General features: G+C 32.1%; 1 protein-coding gene across 1 annotated transcript in view; it reads left to right on the forward strand.

Annotated features, from left to right (window-relative positions):
- The window catches only part of LOC103595939 (regulating synaptic membrane exocytosis protein 2), a gene marked incomplete at its 3' end in the record, with an annotated part of 267,512 nt that overhangs the window by 198,739 nt on the left and 45,858 nt on the right, over positions 1 to 22,915 (forward strand). Inside the window, exons 9-12 of the mRNA XM_008579475.1 lie at positions 2,620 to 2,732; positions 14,270 to 14,400; positions 19,815 to 19,986; positions 22,173 to 22,326. Of these exons, the coding sequence (XP_008577697.1) occupies positions 2,620 to 2,732; positions 14,270 to 14,400; positions 19,815 to 19,986; positions 22,173 to 22,326 (570 nt within the window). The remainder of the gene's footprint in view (positions 1 to 2,619; positions 2,733 to 14,269; positions 14,401 to 19,814; positions 19,987 to 22,172; positions 22,327 to 22,915) is intronic.

The following is a 22,915-nucleotide window of genomic DNA, read 5'->3' on the forward strand; positions in this document are numbered from 1 at the left end:
ATAAGGGATATTGGGACAGAGGAGGAGGGTTGCAATTTGAAATATGTTGATCAGGATAGACCACATTGAAAGGGAAGGACTGGAGTAAAAACTGAAGAGAATGGCTATATGGGGGTCCAAATACAGGGATCAGCCGGTGCAGTTGCTCTAAGGCAGGAAAGCCTAGGGTGCATTTAAGGAAATGCAAGGAGGCCAATGTGCCTGAATGGAGTGAGCAAGGGAGAGAATGGTAGGAGCGAGGATAGAGGAATAATGAGCAGCCAAATTGCATAGTCTTTATAAGCCACTGTAAGGACTCTGGCTTTTACTCTGAGGGAAATTGGAAGCTATGTAGGACGGTTTGGGGGAGATATTTAAATTTTAAAATCTTGCTACTGTTTTGAAAATTGATTAAATGGAGTGAAGGGTACAAGCCAAGAGACCAGTGAGAGGACAAGTTGATAATGTAATGGTAAGCCAATGGTGATTTAGAACATAGTGGTAGCAATGAATATGGTTAGAAGTGGTCAGATTAGGGCCGGCCCCGTGGCTGACTCGGGAGTGTGCGGCGCTGGTGCTGAGGCCGCAGGTTTGGATCCTATATAGGGATGGCCAGTGCACTCACTGGCTGAGCGTGGTGCAGACCACACCGTGCCGAGGGTTGCGATCTTCTTGCCGGTCAAAAAAAAAAAAAAAGAATTATCTATATACCTCAATAACTGAGAATTTACTAAGGTAGATGTGGTTTACTTTTATATTTACACTTTTAAGTATAAATTTCTTTAAAATATTTGCCATAGAGGTGAAGTCCTTTTAGAATGCCATAGCTCTAGACTTTAAAATATGGTCACATAACCTATTTGATTTAGCATGTTTAGCTAGATATTAAATCATTTTATTCAAAATGATATCATGATCACTTAAAGCTATGACATAATAAATAAATAATAATATAATTATAATTATTGTTACATATTATTATCATTATCATCCTCATTGATCCCATTTTATTTAAAACTTCCATCTATGCTTGATGTTGTAACAGTATTTTCACAGTTAGTTCTTACGACAATCCTGTGTAAAATTTTAAAAAGTTTTTTAAAAGTGTGTAAAATTTTTATTCACTTATATCACTAAGATATCATGTGAGCAGTATGGAATCCTTTATCTCACTACAGCTATTTAAAAAGCTTCTTGGCTACAATTCCAAAATTGTTCCTGAGGAATCGGTGGGTTTTTCTCTGAAATTGGATCCAATCATTTATTCTTTAAACTTTGAAGAATAGGTTTCTTCAAGGCTCAGTCCTTAACCCCCTGTTTCTGGGTCTTTAATAAATTCTTCTCTTCTTATGGTTTTAATTGCCAGGTATATGACTCCTAAGTTTACCTTAGCAAAAGGATTTATCATTGTCCCTTCATCCATGGATGTTCAAAGAATACATCCTGTTACGTGTCTTCCTGCTAACCAGAAGCTTAACAAGCTTTATGGTAACAAAACAGCTTATTTCTTACTATAAAGGCATCATTCTTTCTATTTACTAAATAATGCTAAAGATATCACTATTACTTCTGATCCTTGAGGTTTTCCCTTCATTTTACACTGTGTTTTCTCTAGAGGTGATTTTTATCCACCTGCATCTCCAGTTAGGCATATAACTCAATAGGTTAACTTGCGACACTAGTATCTACTCCAACCTGTGGCCCCATCTGTATTTCCAGTTACCTAATTTACATCTTTCCTAGGGTGTCATCTGATGTCATCTCAGAAACTTCTGAGTCATCATTTTCATATTTGATGTTATCACCTAAATTCCTTCTTTCCATTCCATTTTCAGAATCTTTACTATTATCAACTTATTGAATTCTACTTGCTCTTAACTGTTTTCCACCTCTCCATTCCAATCTATATTTTAAACACGTGGTAAAGTCATCTTCCTCAAACACGGTTTTTATTACCTCACTCATAAAAGCTTAGTGTGGAGACTATTAGTGCCAAAATACATAGTCCAGAATTCCAGGCACATAATTCCTCCAGTGTCCTTTTTGGTCCCTTTCCTTCCCCTTCAAAGAAATAAATTCATACATATAACTTCTGGATACAGTGGTTCTGCATTTTCTGCTATTCCGTATCCTTTTTCATAGCTCCTCACTTCCTTTCTTTCAGTCTAATTTGTTATATTTTTCCAGATATGGTTTTAAAAATCACCCCTTGGAAACATGTAATAATTTTGGAAATTCTAGTACTTAAGTTCTTAGCATTGTAAGTTTAGACTGTCTTCTAGTTGCTTTATTGACTTATGTTTTGGTTATTCCTCCCTGTTTCTATTAAAAAAAAATTTGTAATACATTATTGTAAGATTTGAGTACAGTACACATAACAGAAGAAGTAACTTATTCTCTGCTATGATTGCTACAGAAAATGGTTCACTTTTGGCTTAAGAAAATCCATAAACTGCACATAGGCTTCCAAAAAAAAAAAATCTAAGAATATTTGGCAAATTGTGGCTAAGAAAATGGTCTATATAATGATTTTTTGTGGACATTTAAAAAAATAAATAATTTAAAATATATATGGTAAAGGTTATTAAATACTATTGAATAGCCATTATTATTATTCTTTATATATAATTGTCATTTCAGGTTCTAGCTCATTCGAATCTCAAAAAATGGATCGTCCTTCTATTTCCGTTACCTCGCCTATGAGTCCTGGCATGTTGAGGGATGTTCCACAGTTCTTATCTGGACAACTTTCAGTATGTAATCACTAAATTAATTTCTCTTTTAGGAATATCAAATGGTGTTTTCAAAATATGATGCTAATTTTTTGTAAACTACGTTCTTACTAGAACATAATTGTGCTTTTAACCATCAACTTTCTCATTCTTAATAATTTTAATTTATTGAAATTCTATTTTGTTCATTTATCATAGTGTTTTTTTTTTTTTTTTTACTAGAGTTAGGTTTTCTGGAATTTAATGAAAGTTAGATTTTGTGAGGATATCTAAAACCTTTTTTACCTTAGTAATTATTCCAAAATTCAAGATCATGATTTTTGCTCTATACCTTTAAATGACTATAAATTGTCATAGATTTTTAAGAGAAATAAAAATGTTGCACTGTACAAAGATGATACTGAAAATGAAAGTAAATATTTATGTATTTTTCTTTGCTTTCCAAGCTTAAGGAAATTTGAGATAAATTTAATAATAATTACTGGAGTTTGAATATTGCTCTGAAAAATAATGATACTTGAGATGTTTTTGTCAACAGACAAAACCAAATAAGTGGGGAAATATATAATAGATTACTGAGTACACCAAGTGATTTCACATTAAATGATCCCTAATTTCAACACTTTCTAATAAAGGTTTAAAATTCAGTTATGCATGTTGCATTATGTCCATATTAGATCTTTGCAATTTCAGTCCTCTCTTTTTATTCATTTGTTCGGTTGTCATTCCCTCCTTAAACTATTTAAATTGTTAATATATATAAATTTATTGAGTTATATTTTAGAAGCATACAGGTTAATATTTATAGTAATGCTGGTGATTACTAACTTGAAATTTTGTGAGTATTAAAGAACTATTTAGGTTCTCAAAAGCAGATGTTGTATTTTGAATGAAAATTATTGTAGTTAAAAACTAAACTATTCTGGGCTGATATTTTAAGAGCAATAGAAGTAGCTTTTTGTTAAATCAGCTGCAAAGTTTCTCCATTTATTTTTCGGAGGAAGGGGTAGTGTTTGATTTTTCTGAAGTAATTTTATTAATTAAAAGGTGTTATAAGAAGCATAAGCAAAATTAAGATATTAAAAGTTATTGAAAAAGTCATTAGACATGTCTTTTTGGAACTGTTTTGACCACAAAGGTGACAATAACAGAAAAGTTATGCAAGAAAGAAGATGAGATGCTATTAGGAGATTGTGAATGTCTCACTAACATGAATTTCTTCTTTTTATTACTTTCTTTTCCGTTTTCTTTCATAAACAGTGTTTTTTTTTTCATTTGATGACAGTGGTCTCTTTTCCATTCTCCATAATAAGTAGCATCTTTCTACTTATTTCGCTACATACGTTAACAGCCCATATGTTGTCATTTCTAGTTATACATGTATGTGTATTTTCTCCTACTATCTTAGAAAATGCTAATAAATGTTACCTGTTATTTTTTTATTATGGCTTCATTTAAATAGCTCATCTTTAAATAATGTGGGGAGCTGAATGATGCCAGTACATAGCTAAATCTCTCTCTCTCTCTCTCTCTCTCTGTGTGTGTGTATGTATAGTTGGCTTGAGTTGGTAGAGGAGGGATCAGAAGTTAGATTTCCATTATGAGTAACTACCATTTTGTTATCTCATTTGAAATCTCAAGGTCCTATTACAAATTGTACTAGAAGGGGAGGGCAAGGAGCATAGTGCAGGGATTTAGACAAATTTCAGATTAAGGTATTTTTCCTCATGGTTCAAAATTAGTATGGTAGAAAGGTAAGGCACAAATATTGGGGGGAAATATAAATTTAAAAGTTTCACTTCTGTTTGTATAATGATGTAAAGTTTGTCCTTATTTATTTATGTATTTTTCAATTGACAAATATTTATTGTACTTGCCATGAGTTAAGACTTATATTATCTATATAAATGAGACCATACCATATCATAGAGCAAAGTAAAAAAGTATAGTTATTTGTAATAGAATGTTTAAGTGAGTTTGTTACTCAATTCCACTTCTATAACAGTAGGCAAAAAACTATATGTTCTCAATTTTTTAAATTTAAATTAAAAATTTTTTTATTGGTTATGAATATTCATAAGATACAAAGCTGATTGTCAACCCTCCCTCATGCCCATGATGTGAGGACCAGATTCATACTGGCAGCATACTCATTACCACAAATTGCATTTGTACCCCATGTCCCCCATGCAATTATCCCCAACCTCCCTCTGCCTCTGCCTTTCCCCCCCATTCCAGTTTGTAGCCCAAAGAATGTTCTCTCCCTCTGCAAATCCAATGCACTGCTGTGGTCTTTCTTTCTCTCTTAGCTCCCACATATGAGTGAGTACATGCAGTATCTATCCCTCTGTGCTTTACTTATTTCACTCAACATAAGTTTCTCCAGGCTTATCCATGTTGTTGCAAATGAGAGTATTTCATTCTTTTTTATGGCAGAGTTAGTATTCCATTGTGTATATATATACCACAGTTTCCTTATCCAATCATCCATCAATGGACATTTAGGTTGGCTCCATGTCTTGGCTATTTTAGACGGAGCTGTGATGAACATGGGAGTGCAGGTATCCCTTTGACATGATGATTTCCATTCCTCTGGGTATATACCCAGAAGTGGGATTGCTGGATTGTATGGAATATCCGTCTGTAGTTGTTTGAGAAAGCTCCATACTGTTTTCCTTAGTGGTTGTACTAATTTGCAGCCCCACCAACAATGTAAGAGTGTTCCATTCTCTCCACACCCTTGCCAGGATTTGTTATTCACCGTCTTTTTGATTATAGCCTGTCTAACTGAGGTGGTATTTCATTGTAGTTTTAATTTGCATTTCCCTGATGACGAGTGATGTTGAGCATTTTTTCATGTACCTGTTGGCCATTCGTATGTCTTCCTTTGAAAAATGTCTTTTCAGCTCCTTTGCCCATTTTTTAATTGGGTCATTTGCTTTTTTACTGTATACTTGCTTGAGTTCCTTGTATATTCTGGATATTAATCCCTTGTCAGATGCATAGTTAGCAAAAATTTTCTCCCACTCTGTAGATTGTTGTTTCACTCTGTTGATTGTTTCCTTTGCCGTGCAGAAGCTTTTTAGTTTGATATAGTCCCATCTGTTTATTTTTTCTTTTACTGCTTGTGCTTTCGGGCTCATGTTTGTAAACTCTTTGCCCAGATCTAGTGCTGAAGTGTTTCACCTATATTTTCCCTAAGTAATGTTACAGTTTCAGGTTTTATACTTAAATCTTTAATCCATTTTGAGTTGATTTTAGTGTATGGTAAAAGGTGCATATCTAGTTTCATTCTTCTGCATATGGATATCCAGTTTTCCCAGCACCACTTGTTGAAGAGGCAGTCTTTTCCCCAATGTAGATTTTTTGTAGCCTTTGTCCAATATCAGATGGCTGTAAGCCTGAGGGGTGATTTCTGGGTTCTCAATTCTACTCCATTGGTCTGAATGTCTATTTTTATACCAGTACTATGTTGTTTTGGTAACAATATTTTTGTAATATAATTTGAAGTCAGGTAGTGTTATGCCTCTGGCTTTATATTTTTTGCTCAGGATTGATTTGGCTATTCAAGGTCTTTTGTTGTTCCAGATGAAGGGTAAGTTGGTCTTTAGATTTATAAATAATGTTGGCTTAAAACCCATGTAATTGTTAATTTAAAATACGTACCATTTTCTCATTTTCTTTGAGTTGGAAGAGATCTGTTCCACTGTGATATTGGTAGTAAAATTTCTAACTGTTTTGAAATTATACACACACACACACACACAAACACACACCCTACCCACATATATAAAAGATAGTGATTATATGTACAATACATAATTATTGTGGGAATTCTGGAAAGTACAGAAAAATAAATTTAAAATGGAGATCATCTGTAATGTTGACACTAAAATATAGCCATAAACAAAAATGTTTTACCAAATTAAACTTTAATCATTCACTTACATATACATTTTTAAATAAAACTACAATGAATCTTACAAACTTTTGAATCCTGCTTTTTAGTTAGTAACATATTGTGAAACTTTCTGTCTTTAAAAAATCCTCTTAAAATTGTTTTAATAGCTATTTAATACTTCATTTTAACCGAGCTCACTATTACAGTGTATCTTGCTTATTTCTAATTTATGTTATTATAGATAATGTTGCCATGGAAATCCTTGAATATAAATCTTGCATTTTTTCTTTAGGACAAAATTCTTTTGTCAGATAAATTTCCAGAAATAAAATTACAATATGAAGGGTGAAGTAAAATTTTAAGATACTTAAAATCTATTTCCAAATTTTATTCCAAAAATGTTTTTACCAAATTAAACTGCAGTCATCTATTTAAGAAATAAATGTTAAATTCTGACCCCAGGTCAGGCATAGTACTAGTCACAAGGAATACAAGTGAATAAGAGAGAATGGTTTTTATTCTCATGTTGCTTATTAATTTTGTTGTCATTCTTTGCATCCAGGACAACGTAAGTAAGATGCCATCCTAGATATAATATTTCCCTTTATATTTAACCCTCTCTCTACCAGCCTGGAGATAATTTTGGTTTGCTCTAATGATGTACAGGTTGGAAAAATATAGGTCTACATATATCGCCACTTGGGAAAACCTCTAGGAAGTCACAAGACAACATTTATAATTCCCATTTCCTTCTATTTTACCCATGGGCATTTTTGCTTTTGGCAAGACTTTACTTGGGCCCCAACCACACTTACAAAATCATGATATCTTAATGCCTGAGAACGAAGATAATTTGTGTAGTATGTGAGCTGACCTTCTTGATATTTGTGTGTCAGTTTGTACACTGATATTTTCTCACATAGAAAACACACATATGGGGCTGGCCCCATGGCTCGCTTGGGAGAGTGCGGTGCTGGTAGCACCGAGCTGCGGGTTCAGATCCTATATAGGGATGGCCGGTGCGCTCACTGGCTGAGTGTGGTGCAGACCACACTGTGCCGAGGGTTGCGATCCCCTTACCGGTCAAAAAGGAAGAAAGAAAGAAAAAAAAGAAAATACACATATGATGCAGATTTTTTGTTTACAATTTCATGCTCAAGGCTGTTGATTTTTTAAAAAACGTATTCAATTTATTTTCTCTCCATGCTTGACTTGTGCTGCTGCTTGTTATTCTAGGGCATAACTATGAAACTGCCATTAATGTATTAAATGAGAGATTTAGCATGAGCTGAGATTTATGCCACCTCGTCTGTATTTTAACCTTTTCAGTGGCAGCACTCACTTATTTTGATTCCTTTTTTTATTTGTGTACTTCCGGAATTTAGCAGTTTCTTCCTTCAGAGGATTACTTTTATAATTGAATATTTAAAATTAATTTATAGTGTTTGTCTAATTTTTTGACAGAGTGATAAGATAAAATATAGTTTTCAATTTTTTTAGAAGTGAGAAAAGGCTCAAATTCTTTCTTTCTAGAGGGCTGCATTTCACAATGGGTTCTAGTGACAGTCATATTTTATTTCACTTCAGCATCTGTGGTTGATTGATGGTTGCAATGTTTCCCTAAGTTACTCTGTTTTAATATTTTTCTGACTTCATTTTCAGTAAGTATTGTAAATTATCCATTTTATATGCCCATTTAAAGGGTATAAATAACTTAAGAATAGGTATGTGTCCTTTATATCTCATTAGAATCTTCTTAAAAAAGCTTTCTGGAAATAGAAGTTTTGTCTTTAAGCTTCTATCTTTTACACTTCATTGTCATAACTTTATTATTCTAGAAGCACTGCATAAAAGGAATGTCCTAATGGTAGCAGTGCAGTAAATAGTAAGAAGTTACATTAGAAATGCAAAATAAATTATGGTGTACAAATTCAAATTCTTCATTTGTATGAAGCCTAAATCATTATAGATATTATCAGATCTTTCATGCTTAAAATAAATGAATTAATATTAATTGCAAATTATAATGAGACAAATAATATTTCACCATTCCTATATGAAATATCTGGAATCTATAGGGACATAAAGCAGTTTAGTGGTTGACACATGACAGGGAGATTGAGGAGTGTGGAATGATTACTTAAAGTACAGGGTGTTCTGAGGTGATGAAAAAGTTTTTAAACTAGGGGTGTGGTGATTTCACAGCATTATAAATGCACTAATTGCCATTGAAATGTACACTTTCAAATGGTTAATTATATATTTTGTGAATTTCACATCAATCAAAACCGAAACAAAAATATGTTTTTATAGCTGCATTTAATGTATTAATTCAGGGGTGATAATTAGGTTCAAATTGACATATATTTTAGAAGGTTGATTTCAGAAGTCTGTGAGTTGCTTGTTTGAGGTCATTTTAGAAGATGGAAAAATGTTCTCTTTAAAGGATTAATGTATTTGAAAGTGCTATTCCTTTTAAAGTAAATCTTTTATGAAATAATACTTGCAAAAATATTGTGTTACTTTGATATGTGTGGTCTAAAACAGAACAGGTGGATGGCAAGGAAAATAAAATCTATTTCTAGAGTACTTTTTAGTCCCTGTCTTCAATATGCCAATTAATCTATGAATTTCGTATATACCCTCTCCCATTTGCTAAAGAATTATCCACCTAAGGATATACAGACAGACACCAGTAACGCATTCCATACATGAACATCATTCTTCCTTTTGGAATAACTCCACACAAAAAGGAAGATAGCTTAAATTTGAGACTACCTTGGTTTTTGAAGAGAGAGAGAAAGATGACTCTTGATTGAATGACAGTTTGCTTTTAAGGTCTGCTTTCCTTTGGGTTTTAGATATTATGTCTTGAACAGTGTCTGTCCAGTGATAGTTGAATTGAGCAACAGTCCTCCAGTACTCATTATCTGTTCCTATGAAGCAGTGAAAAAGACAGAAGCATTTAACTATTTGTGACTTTGAAGTAGACAAGAGAGACATCCATAAGAAGTGTAAGGAATGGAATGGAATCTTTTAGGAAGCAGAATTAAATGCCTTGAAACCCATTCCCAAACTCAGAGATATGCATCTGATTTTTTTTCCCCTGATTTAACTGTTAGAATGTGTGAGTAAAGGCACAAAATTTTGATAATTGTGTTGTCTTTTGGAAATTGTTTCAAAATGAAAAAAAAATCAGAAGAGTAAAGAAATTTCATTTTATTCTGAGAATTTGAAATAGAAATGGGCTCTATTTTCTGCCTTACGTACCTTGCTTTTTTGTTTTTGAGTATGGGCAAGTGTATCTAGCCCTTTTTTATGTCTCTGTTTCCTCATCTACAAGTTGGGGATAATAACAATTATCTCATAGAGTTGTTGGGAATGTCACGAGGTAACAAACTTGCAGTAAACTGTCAATAAAAGCTTGAAGAAATATAAAGAACTGTATAAAAAGAATGAGATATTGTCATTAATCGGTGTGATTAACAATAAACAGTGTTTTCTCCAGTGGTTTGTAGTAAATGTGTGCAGATTCTTCAAGTATGAATCAACTAATTAATACAGTGCATTCTAGCACACTTGTATCTTAATGTGTAATTATTTTAAGAAATTCTAAAGCCAACTTGGCTAATGTTTTTTGGACTTTGGTTAGACATATCATTTTGGATAAGTCACACAATTACTTTTACAGATGGCTTTTCACTAGTAATTCTATAATACACTTTCATCTAACTTATTTTTGGACTATGCTTTTTTCTGTGTCATGTGTTTAAGGGTAAAATCTGCAATTTCTAGAGTCTTGGGTTGTGCTTACAATCATTCTTTCAGAATATAAGAGCCCAGATATATTATTTTATATTCAGTCTTAATTCCTGTTATGTTGACTACATTTAAAAAATCTGATTAGCCAAATTCTAATATTTTGTATAGTTTGAATGTATTTTAGCACTTACCAATATTAATTTTCATTACATTGAGGTACTTAATTTAGATACATTTTGTCATAGAAAATTATATTTAAGGGGTAGTTGTATGTGTTTGGTTTTACTTTTGGTCTTTTAGTTCCAGCGTGTTGTCCTTTTTGGTTTTGTTTTATTGCTTTTTTCTTTAATTTTGCTTACCAGAGCCAAAGCCTTAGTAGAAGAGCAACGCCTTTTGTTCCTAGGGTTCAGGTAAAGGCCTTGTCTGCCTGATAGAAACTAAAGTTGTGTTTTAACCCTTACTTGTATGTTTTTGGAAAATGCATAGTAGGAAAACTTTTTTTGGTATGTTGCTCCAAACCATATTATTTGACTTTCAAATCATTTTATGAGCCAGCTTGTAAAATTCTGCATGGGGATTAGAATACTGAATAAAAATTTAAAGAGACAATCTTTGTTAGTAATTGCGTATGGTGAACTAAATACTAAAACTTATAGGTTTCAAAATGGCATTTAACGTAGATTTAATGTAGATTCCACTTATACATGTAACAATTACAGAAATAGTTAATTTAATACCGTTGATATTTTACTTTATTATACTAAGGTGGCTGTCTCTTTAAATCATTCATTATATCACTTAACATCTACATTCTCTTGCATTTTCCAAGCAATACATCCTTGAGGAGATTGGCAAATAAATTTGTACCTTATTTAAAATATGAATTCTATGCATATTATAATAAGCTTTGACTTCTGGACAGTGTATTCTCTCAAAAGAACAAAATTACAATCCAAATAAAATGTTGTGTTTATTTTGTTTATATTTTGCCATTGTAATTTCATTTAATTTTACTGTAATACTTGGGTACAAGTTGTTTGCCTCTTTCCATTAGGAAACCCTTATATGGTAAAGTAATGTTAATATAATTTTTTAAAAAGTAATATTATGCTTTCCTTGCTTTGCTGCATGTTTTAAAAAAATATTTGTTGGTTTTGAATATTACCTATTTTTTAAAAAATTTAAAAATTAAAGTTATTCTGGTTAATATTATACAATATAAAATATTTACCTGTGCTGCTCAGGTTCTACTTAGAAAAATTAAAAATGGTTACATGATAAAGCTAGAATGATAGTTATATAAAAACAATTAAAATGGTACCAAGATTTTTATTAATGAAATTGAGTTAGAACAAGAAATATGAAGGACTAGAATTAAGGATGCATTTGTTACATTTGGGGGAATCAACAGCTGTACTTTACCATTTGTTTTAAAAGCACAGATAAGAAATTTAGAAATGTGATATAAAAAAATCTATCTAATGAAATGACTATTTTTATGACATGAACTGGATATCTATTAAAAACTTCAATGCAAGTTCTGTGATTTAAGGGAAATTAGGGGTATTAATCAAACACCTTGTTAAGGCAGTTTATTAAAAAGTGTTATTTTGACCAAATGATCAGTAAAATAAAATGTGTCTGTTTTATATCTAAATTATTTTAATATTCTTATACTTCTAAAGCATAATTTAATAAAGTATAAAAATATTATTGCAAAAATATTAAAGACATGCCTAATATTTGTTCATATAAGAAATGAATAATATTAGTAAGTGATAGTTTTTGTTTTTCCACGACATAAGGAAATCTGAAAAGAATACTCTTTATCAGGCTTTTGAAATATATATATCTCAAATGTTTAGCTCTAATGAATTTAATGGAGCAAAAATATTGCCTATGCAGATGGCAACAAAGTGCTTAGTCTCAAACCCTCAAAATATTGTCACAGAAATCAATAATTTGCTCCAATAATTTTAAGCTTAGCCTGATGATAATAATTATTGTTTCTTAAATGTGAAGTTTATTGGAAAAATTATTTAGCTTTTCAGAGTCTTTTCCTCTTTGTGGTGCCTAATTCATGTCATAATCTTTAGAGAAGGATTTTTAATATCTTGGAAAAAATAAAGCCATAAACTCTTTTATTACTGATGAAAGTGGAGAATATCGTAGAAATTAATCTGGTCTTGGTTACACATTTTAGAGGATCTATGATTCTATCTATAACATCTCTTTCATTCCATATACAATGAGACACTCCTACATTTTTCTTTTTTTGTTTTCCTTTCATGTCTTTTGCCAGAAGGATAGTTTGCTCTCTTTTTCTCTCTCTCTTTATCTGTATCTATGTTCTAATAATGTTAGGCAAGCAAATATTTGAGCTTTTTTCCTTTCGAATATTTGAGACTTCTTTCTACAGATTACTTATCCCTTAGTCTAAAGCAGTGGTTCTCAAACTTTAATACACATGAAAATCACTTGGATGTCTTGTTAAAATTCAAATTCCAGGACCTCATTCTGATTCAGTAAGTGAGAGGTGGGCCCCAGGGATTTTATACTTTTAATGAAGAAACCAGATAATACTGATGCAGGAGATTTCTTAACCACAGTTTGAGAAACACTTGTCTAGGGTCTATTTTTCTACTTAGCAGCTCTATTAGAAAACATTTTATTATAATAGTACAATAATACCCTTTACTAAACAAAAACACTTCACACAGCATAAATATTAGTAATCACAATTTTTAAAATTTGTATATTTCTTATTCTTATTCCTATAAGTGGGTTAATAATTTCATTCGGGGAAAAAAATGGATAGAAATAATTTTATATACTCTTTTGGGCTGTCACTCCACCCCTTCTGACTCAAGAATTGCTCAGTTTCTCGTTCTCTAGGATATGAAGTGAGGGACTCAACAAAGACATGTTGAAATTGGAGCTGAACTGCCAGTGTTTTATGTATAACAAGAATTTATTTTTACCTGTTATTCACAAGTTCCAAATTTTGGGTTCCTTTCAGTTTCTAGGTAGTGTTCAGAAATGTGCAGAGTTCTGAACCAAGATGTGGATCAGAGCCATAGTTATCATAGATCCCAACATAGTAGAAAAAATAGCTAAGTGTGAAGGTATGAGCTATGGGTGTGGGAGGTAATAACTGTTAAATCAAGTTAATTCAGCAGCTGGATGTGAAGTTCCAATTCCTAATTATGGCACAGGGAAATTATCCACATTTTCTTAACTCAAATAATAAAATGTACTTTTATTATTCTAAGGATATGATTCATTTGCTTCACAAAAGAAAAAGAGACTTTATGCCTGTATAAGAAAAATTTTAAAAGATGAATTTATTATAGTGTTAAGTACATATAGAAGAACTCTATTGGCTAAAGCAGCTAGTAAATCTCCTGTGCCTATATAATCTTTGAAATGTCTTTTGCTATGGAATAGCATCAAAAATTTACTGAATTTAATGAATGCCATATAAACAATTTATTATCTACTCAATTCATTTTGAGCACTTATTCTGAACTCAGTATTGTAGGGGAACCAAAATGAACTACAGTGATTCTTGCATAAGAAAAGATACAAAGCAATCATTGTATGTAAAGTTCTTAATTATGATCGTATAATTATTATGTGCATGTTAAGGAGCAATCACATTAGGAAAATAAAAAGCCCAGTGATTTATCAATGAAACTGAAATATCTGAATCATTCTTCTATTCATTGAAGTTATTATAGTATATCCTTTTATTTTAACTAATCGCAATTTTCTAAGTAAAATTTATACTCTGTGCTAATATAAGTGTAAGAGATTGGGGTGAAGATTGGAAATATAAACATTATGATTTGACAGTAAATGCTTGACCTAATAAATGAATATTTTTGCTTTTCAGATCAAACTATGGTTTGACAAGGTTGGTCACCAATTAATAGTTACAATTTTGGGAGCAAAGGATCTTCCTTCTAGGGAAGATGGGAGGCCAAGGAACCCTTATGTTAAAATTTACTTTCTTCCAGACAGAAGGTAAGGATATGAAACAAAAATAAATGTTCTTGAAAATAAAGTGGGAGGATGTTAACAGCAATGGGTGTTTCAATTTGGTGGTTTCTTTTCTTTTCTTTCTTTTTTTTTTTTTTGGCAGCTGATTGTTATAGGGATCCAAACCCTTGACCCTGGCATTGTAACACTGTGCTCTAACCAACTGACCTAATGGGCCAGCCCCAAGTGATTCAATTCTGTATCACTTATTTTTCTGTATCATACCAGTCAGATACTCATGAATTTTAACAGAGACATAATGATTCTTAGGATTCAAATAGTGACAATAAATATTTGAGATTATTTTAAAACATATTAAATGCTTATTTTATATATTATTTTACTGAATATTTATTTTAGGCATGTGTGGATTATTTCTTAAATAATATGTTTTCATTTATCAAAATCATTAAAAATTATGCCGCTTAAAATGAATTTTTTTTTCCCGACTGGTAAGGGGATTGCAACCCTCGACATGGTGTGGTCCACACCACACTCAGCCAGCGAGTGCACCGGCTAGCCCTATATAGGATCCGAACCCATGGCCTCGGTGCTACCAGCACCACACTCTCCTGAGTGAGCCACAGGGCTGGCCCTTAAAATGAAAATTTTTTTTTTTTCCTTTTTGTCTTTTTTACTGACCAGTAACGGGATCGCAACCCTCAGTGTCGCACCCGTACCAGGGACCGGCAACAGGATCGCAACCCTTGGTGTTGCACCCGCACCGTGCTCAGCCTATGAGCGGGAACTGGTCTCCACATGGGATCCGAACCCTCAGCGGGAGCGCCGCCACACTCCCAAGCAGCGCACTCTCCAGTGTGCCACTGGGCTGGCCCTTAAAATGAAATTTTTAACACAAACTACAAATTCAAAAATCTGGAAATGGTACTAAAAATTATTAATCATATTCCTCTACAATTTTTACCTCCTTTTACAAGGATATTACTTCTCTCTATTCTATAAAATAACAAGTGTGTTTTATATTTCATCACCCCATATCATCAAGAAAACTTTACCACTGGGCCTGGAATCAGCTTCTTCAAGCATTATTTGTTTTGTATCTATTCTAATCAACATAAACGGTGTTGTTTTATCCTGATTAAAATAGAGGAATTAGGATTGGAGAAATATCACAAATAATCTAATCACTTTTAATGTCAAGCATATAAAAATAAGAGATTATTCAATAGGCATCATGACAAAATAAGAAAGTAATGGCACCAATTACTCTTTCTCCAGCAGTCTGTATCCCTGCCTTCCAACGCAGAGTGCTTTCAGGCCTGGTCATTTTTTCGCAGGTTGGAAGTGATCAAGCACAGATGTGATCTTAAACATGTTTACACACTTTTGGACTGTCATTTACTTAGTTACTTAGTACAAGTAGAAAGTCATCAGGGTTAAGTTGGGTGCCAAGGTATCATCTGAACAATCATCTCAGCAAAGAAAAGAATAAAAGAAAGGAAATAGACAATTAACAAAAGCCTTATATTTTGTTTGACACATATTTTGAAGTGAAAGTTGTGAAACAGATTCTTCAACATGTCAAGGTGCCACAACATCTAAAGTTATTAACTGTTTGCCATATAATTTTATCTTATGAAGTTTGCATGGAGAGAATTATTCTCTAACAACTTAGGTTGTCTTTTGGAGAGAGATACATGTGAGCTGTAAGAAAGGAAAAGGACATCTATATTTAGAGCTGTTAAACAAAGTCTAAACTTCAGGTGAATGACAGATATCACAGCTAAATTACCTACCATTCTGACAGTCAAGTCACTTGGCTTCTTACAGCACACGTGGTTTTACTAGTTCAAGCATCCTTGGAATGCCATGTAAAAACCTACAGGAAATGCTGGATTCCCAGTTATGCTTATGCACATAGGTGACTTAAGCTTCTACTTACTCAAAGCTTTGAAGAGAAACACTTATCTTTTAAGATGATGAAAGTCTCTCAAATTACTGAATTTCTTTCTTGATTGGCTATTGTTGTTTAGTTTTATTTTATTTTACATAGCCTCTGTCCGTGCTTTCTAAGCAGATAGAATTAAAATGGAAGGGAGGCTCTCCTTAACCAATCCTTTATATTCCATATATAGTTTGTTTATGTTTTTTCAACACCAAAGATTGAGAAACCTTTGAATATTTTCTTCTCAGATTATGTCTCAGCTGAGTTCCTTGTCAATTATCAGGAGTTTGAAGAATATGTAGGTAAATTTTGTAGCTTACTTTGTTGTTTGGGTTGTGTCAGGGTTTTATCTCTATTATGAAAAGAATTCTCTGCTTAAGTAAGAAAGTTAAATTATCATATCAACAAATTATTTATCTGTTTCTGCTGTTGACACAGTTTTTACACATGAATAAAGGACTATTTGTGCTTTTAGTATGAATTTTTTCATTCTCATGGCAATTTTTCTGTGAGAAGTACTTGAACAGGAAAATCTAGAAAACGATTGTTGCCTTTTTATTGAGATGGCTTCCTGGAGGGGTAGATGAGGCTACATATAAGAGATCTAGTCTAGAATGTAAGTTAAGCCATTTGGAAAATTATTTTCTAGAAAATATACTCTAAAAAGTAACAGGGCATGCTACACACTCTTTTTTGTACCTTAAAGTTGGTTACCAGTTAAAATATATTTCTTTTTTTGTTTATTGTTTTGAATAAAAACATCAAGTCTTTGCATGCTGTTAATATGTTAAATGAAAACCAAAAGTACCAGTAACATGAAAATAAATTTTACTTAAAAAACAAAGTTAACTACATTGACTACAATTTAATTATGCTTTTAGATACCAGTTATTTATTTTAGACGATTTAAAAAATATCTCTATAACATGCTTATTGATCTTAGTTTTTAAATAGTCTTTGCATCTTTTCAGTGTGTGACGTACAGCATGATCTGATTCTGAAGGCTTTGGTTGTCTTACCAGAGATAAAAGTCCTGTCAGGCTCAGTTCTTTCTTAAGTTAACGAAAAATCAGAAACTCAAATCAGCAGCAATAGTAAAGCTTTAAGGAGTATAGGAAATACAGGAAGGAAGAAACACTTCAAGAGAGAAGTGGGCCATTCCCTCAAGCAGTGAATGGCACTTAAATGCAAGTTCATAGCTGTTTTATTCTACTAATTTTGCATATGCATTTGTTAGCTTGATTGACAACTTTGGTTGACATTTGGGGTTATATAACCTCTTTTCTAATGCACATGTCCTCACCTATAACTCAGTCTGTTATAACGGTATGTATTTATGGATTACATATATATAATCATTAATGAGCATTAGCACGTTCAAAGTTTACTTAAGATCTTAGAATTTTCCCTTCTGCGCATGTCTCTCCATCTGGAAAGTCCCTGGCGAGCCCTGTGGTTAGATTGTGGAGTCTTTCTTCCATTATGTTATCTACAAAGAGGTGGGTATGGCTTGAGTATGAGTGGTCAGTTTTCCATACCCCCCACCTGCTCATGACTACGTACCTACCTAAGAGTTATACTTCTAGAAAAAAAAAATCATTTATTTTTAAACTTGCTGAAGATAAGGATATTTTTCATGCTTCTTTTTATGAATTTTGTGTGTGGGTACATAGTAAATTGCCTTGTTAAATTGTGATTGTATATGTTGGGTTTGTAAGGAACTTCAGAGATTATCTAGTCCTCCTCCTACTCAACACAGAAATTCTTTCTAAAATAGTTGTTCTTTGTCTGACAACTTTTTTCAGTCCTTAAGAGGAAGTTCATGGTTTATTCTTCTATTCCTTTTCAGATTTCCGTAGAGACCATTTTTGAATTAGACAACAAGGTTCCTGTTAAAGACCTTCTTAACCTCTGTGGAAGGAACTTTTATCTTTTGACAGGGTCTCAGAATTCATTCTTTCATTGATGGAATATAAGTAGATACTTAATAAATATTTGTTAAAATTTTATAAGAGAGGGAGGGAGAGAAAGAAATCATAAATCACAGTGCTCGTTATTATTCCTGTTAATTAGTTGGTTATTCCTATATACATTCTCACTTCTTTTTGACATATGGAGATAAAATCTCCTACATGGATCTGCAAAGTTATTGTCATACCAAGGCCTTCAAAATTAATAAAGATAGATTGCATGTTGTCTTTTCCATGTGTATTAACAAAATTCATTATCAGTTAGTGTGTTTAAAGGTGGCTTCCTGCTACTTTAAATATATATGCTCTGGAAACATATAATACCTCTTGATTAATCAAGTCAAATCTATTTTAAACATTAAAATTTCTGGGAGAATAGTTGGATAGCTTCCCCATTTCAGAGACACTGTACCCCTTCTTTGTTCTTGGTCCTCCCTATTTCCCAGCACACTTAGAACTTTGCTGTGCTAAGAGAATTTGTAGCAGTTAATATTGTTCTAATTGCACTTCATTGTCTGTTCTCTTCTCACTTTGAATAGGCTCTCCTAAATAGCTTAAAGTTTACTTCCTAGATGATTTTTTTTTATTTCTATCCAGCCATTGATCTTCTCTAATAAACTAGAGTAGAGATCTCCAAACAGGATGGATTTATCCTAGGGGATATGTAGGACAATCAAAGTTCAGGAAGAAATATTTGAATTAAAAATTTTTTTTCTCATTTTAATTTCTGTTTTTGTATATCTCCCTATGTACATGATATATTAGTACAGCAGTATGGTAATACATGTTATAATTCATAAATATATGTGCATATAATGAGATGCACAGTCAAAAACATTCTCTTGATACAGATATGCTGTCTAAAACAGTATGAAAACCTCTGAACTGAAAGCTCCATTTGTTAAGATGGTTATCTTATATTTCCAGCCCACATTATAGTGGATACATCACACAGAAATAATTTTACAATGATTTTAAAGACCTGATATATGTCAAATAAGCAAATACGTATTTCTTGTATGTAAAAAAGTAACTTCATGAATGTGAGTTACAATTAATTGCTCATTAGCTAAACTATATAGACATGAAGTTGTAAACATGATAACTTACTTTTCATTTTGTTCAATAAGACTTCTATAGTTCAAGTGAATAGTATATGTAATATTACAGATTACCATATTGAAGGTTTCCAATACGGCAATATGTTATAAAATTTTGGAGTTCAGATTCTCCAGTCTGGTTTTATTTAGATTTTGAGAAAGATTGTTTTCAATTACATATCATTGGAAAAATTTAAGATTTATTGAAATATTGATATTATTAAATCTACTCATAAAGTATGATATAATTATGTACCTTATAAATTTTAATAGTAATTTTAAAGATCATAATGTTTGCAGTGTTTGATAAATTCATGATAAAACTTCACTTGACTTCTCTTCTGAGATATTTTATATTAATACATTTTAGTTAAAAACTTTAAAGTTTTATATAAGTTCATATATTCTTATTTTTTTCCATAGTGATAAAAACAAGAGAAGAACTAAAACAGTAAAGAAAACATTGGAACCCAAATGGAACCAAACATTCATTTATTCTCCGGTCCACCGAAGAGAATTTCGGGAACGAATGCTGGAGATTACCCTTTGGGATCAAGCTAGAGTTCGAGAGGAAGAAAGTGAATTCTTAGGAGAGGTATCGGGAGTTATTTTAAAGTTTCCACTATTCATGTCACCCTAAATACTTTTATGTATATGACTATTGGTAAAACTTATATTTCGAATATTTGAAAGGGTAAGCATAATTTATTTAATGAGACAAATTCAGCTATTGCTTTCAGACAAAATCTATTGATACCAAAGAAAACAATGGCTCTGAATACTCTATGACAATTCTTTACCTGCTAATTCTTATTATAGAAATCTCAGCATTGAATGATAAAAGTTTGGTTTCTATTTCACAAATATATTGCTTTGGTTTTTAGTGTTGTGTGTATCTTGTCAGTTTACTGAACCAACTGTACCACTAGTAAATAGTTCAATCATTTATTCATGGATTATTTTTTAAATCCTGTAATGTACCAGGTACTGTGCTAAGGACTGAGGTTTCAAAGTTGAATAACACTTATTACTTACTTCAAGGAATGTACAATTCACTGATGTTACAGACAAATGAATAGCAATTATAATAGAGCATACCAGTTGCTATAATGAGGAAAATGCAATAGGAATACATAATTGCTGAGCAGGGGAGAGGAGGTGGTTGAGGAAAGTCTCCACAAAAAGAGTGGAATTTAGCAAAGTCAAGGGGAATGAAGTCCTGCAGATGGAATAACAAGACATCGGGGGTGGGGAATCTTGGGCACCTGCATTGAAATTGGAAAGGAAAGTGGTAAGAAATGACACTTAAGGTTTAAACTGACACCAGATCACATTCCTTAATATATTTTATTAAGAAATTCGGATTTATCCTGTGAATAATGGGAAGTAATGATAGATTTTAAGAAAAGAGTGGTTTGATTACACTTATACTTGAGAAAAATACTTCCAGCTCTAACGTGGAAAATGAACTGGAGAGGGGCCAGATGGGATGTAGTTCTCCAGCTGTTAGCGTGCTAAGTTACCCACTTCCAACCTTTTTCAGTATAATTGCTTTTCCTGAGTATTTTAAATGATTACCATGAGAAAAACAATAATTCATAGAAATATTGGATTGAACATTGTCAGCTAAGGAACCAAAGAGTTTGATAAACCTATAAGCCATTTGGGAAGAAGGGTAACAGGGACTCTGGAACCAGCCACCTGTGTCTACATTCCTGGCAATACCGTTTCCTAACCTTGTGTCCTTGAGCAAATTATTTAACCTATCTGTGCTTCAGTTTGCTCTTCAGTCAATTGGAAATAATACCAGCATGCAACTCAGGGTTAATACTAGGGTTAAACAAGTGTGTTGTATTTGTGTAAACATTTGGAACAGTATTTCTGTGAAAGTAACTAGTGAAAATTTAGAAAAAGTGAAATAATTTAGCTGTTTTGCTTCTTTACCTCCTGTAGCTAAATAGTAATTTGTCTTTACATGGCAGTTCTTGTAAACACAAGTACAAACACTTTTACTTGCAGAATACCCTAAAAAAGAAAAGCCATTTATTTCTGCAGACTGATTATTTAAAGTTTTAAATATTCATACTATAAAATTCATATTTATAATATAGTTTACATAATCTATTCTTTTTTTCCCTTTCCTGTTTAGAATCCTTAGTTATAGCACTATATGATGAATAATGATTTAAATAAGACAGACTGATTCGTATTACACCTCTTTTACTTACGAGCTGGTGTGACCTTAAATGAGTTCTTTTAACCTTTTTTTGCCTTGGTATACTTAACTATAAAAATTAAATAGTAAGGACAAACTAGTACTTTTTTTACTGATGGTTAAGATAAATAACATATGGCATGGTTCTTAATATACAGTAGGCACTTCAAATTCGTTTTTTTATCCCCATTTAAGAATTCTTGTAAAGGTTAAATTAGTGACTGTAAATGAAAATGTTTCTTAAATTATCAACTGAAATTAGTTGTTATTACAGACTTTTAAAATAAAAAGTGTTATTTCTGTAATGGTAAATTTAACAGGCTCTAGGAGTTGGGTGGTCAAGGGCAACAAAAATGTCTTACATATTTAAAACTATAAAATCACTACGAAGTTATAAAAATTTATCTTTTATTTAGTTATTGCCAAGACATGTTGATAATTTTGCAACATCTAAATGACTTTTCAATCTAACAGCATTCTTATTATTATAAAAGTTATAAGATCATTTAAGAGAATTTTCTTATTATTGGTATATTATAACAGCCTTTTGTCTGTTTGACTTGTAGATTTTAATTGAATTAGAAACAGCATTATTAGATGATGAGCCACATTGGTATAAACTTCAGACCCATGATGTCTCTTCATTGCCACTCCCCCACCCTTCTCCATATATGCCACGAAGACATCTCCATGGAGAGAGCCCAACACGGAGATTGCAAAGTAAGTTTTAAGTAAAATTTATGATACTGTTATTAAATTTTTTTAATCGTGAATAGTATATCTGACATAGAATTTGAAGATACCATTATGAGTACTAACAGGCATTTCTCTTTTATTCTACTAATGTGGTTGATTGCATTGATTTTCAAATGTTAAAGTAATCTTGCACTCCTGGAATAAACTCAGCTAGCTCGTGGTGTATTACTATTTTATCTATCTCTAGATTTTGTTTGTTAATATAATCAGTAGGATTTTGGCATCTATATCCACACATGAGAGAGAGAAAGACTTTATTTTATTTTCCTGTTTTTATAATATCCTTGTTAGTTTTTGTTGTTAGTGTTATATTGGTTTGATTAAAAGAGTCAGAAAATGTTTTTTCTTTTTCGGTTTCATGTCTTTTCTTTTCTTATAATATCTTTGTCAAAAAAAATTGGTATTGATATTCTGATGGCCTCAAAAAATTTTTTTTGGAGGAATTCCCTCATTTTTCTAGTTGTAAAAATTTGTGTGTAATTGTATTATTTCTTCCTTAAATGTTTAGAAGTATTTACCACTAAAGTCATTAGACTGGGCAATTTCTTTGTAT

Source organism: Galeopterus variegatus, unplaced genomic scaffold, assembly GCF_000696425.1.
Source record: "Galeopterus variegatus unplaced genomic scaffold, G_variegatus-3.0.2 Scaffold1893, whole genome shotgun sequence".
Lineage (NCBI taxonomy): Eukaryota > Metazoa > Chordata > Mammalia > Dermoptera > Cynocephalidae > Galeopterus > Galeopterus variegatus.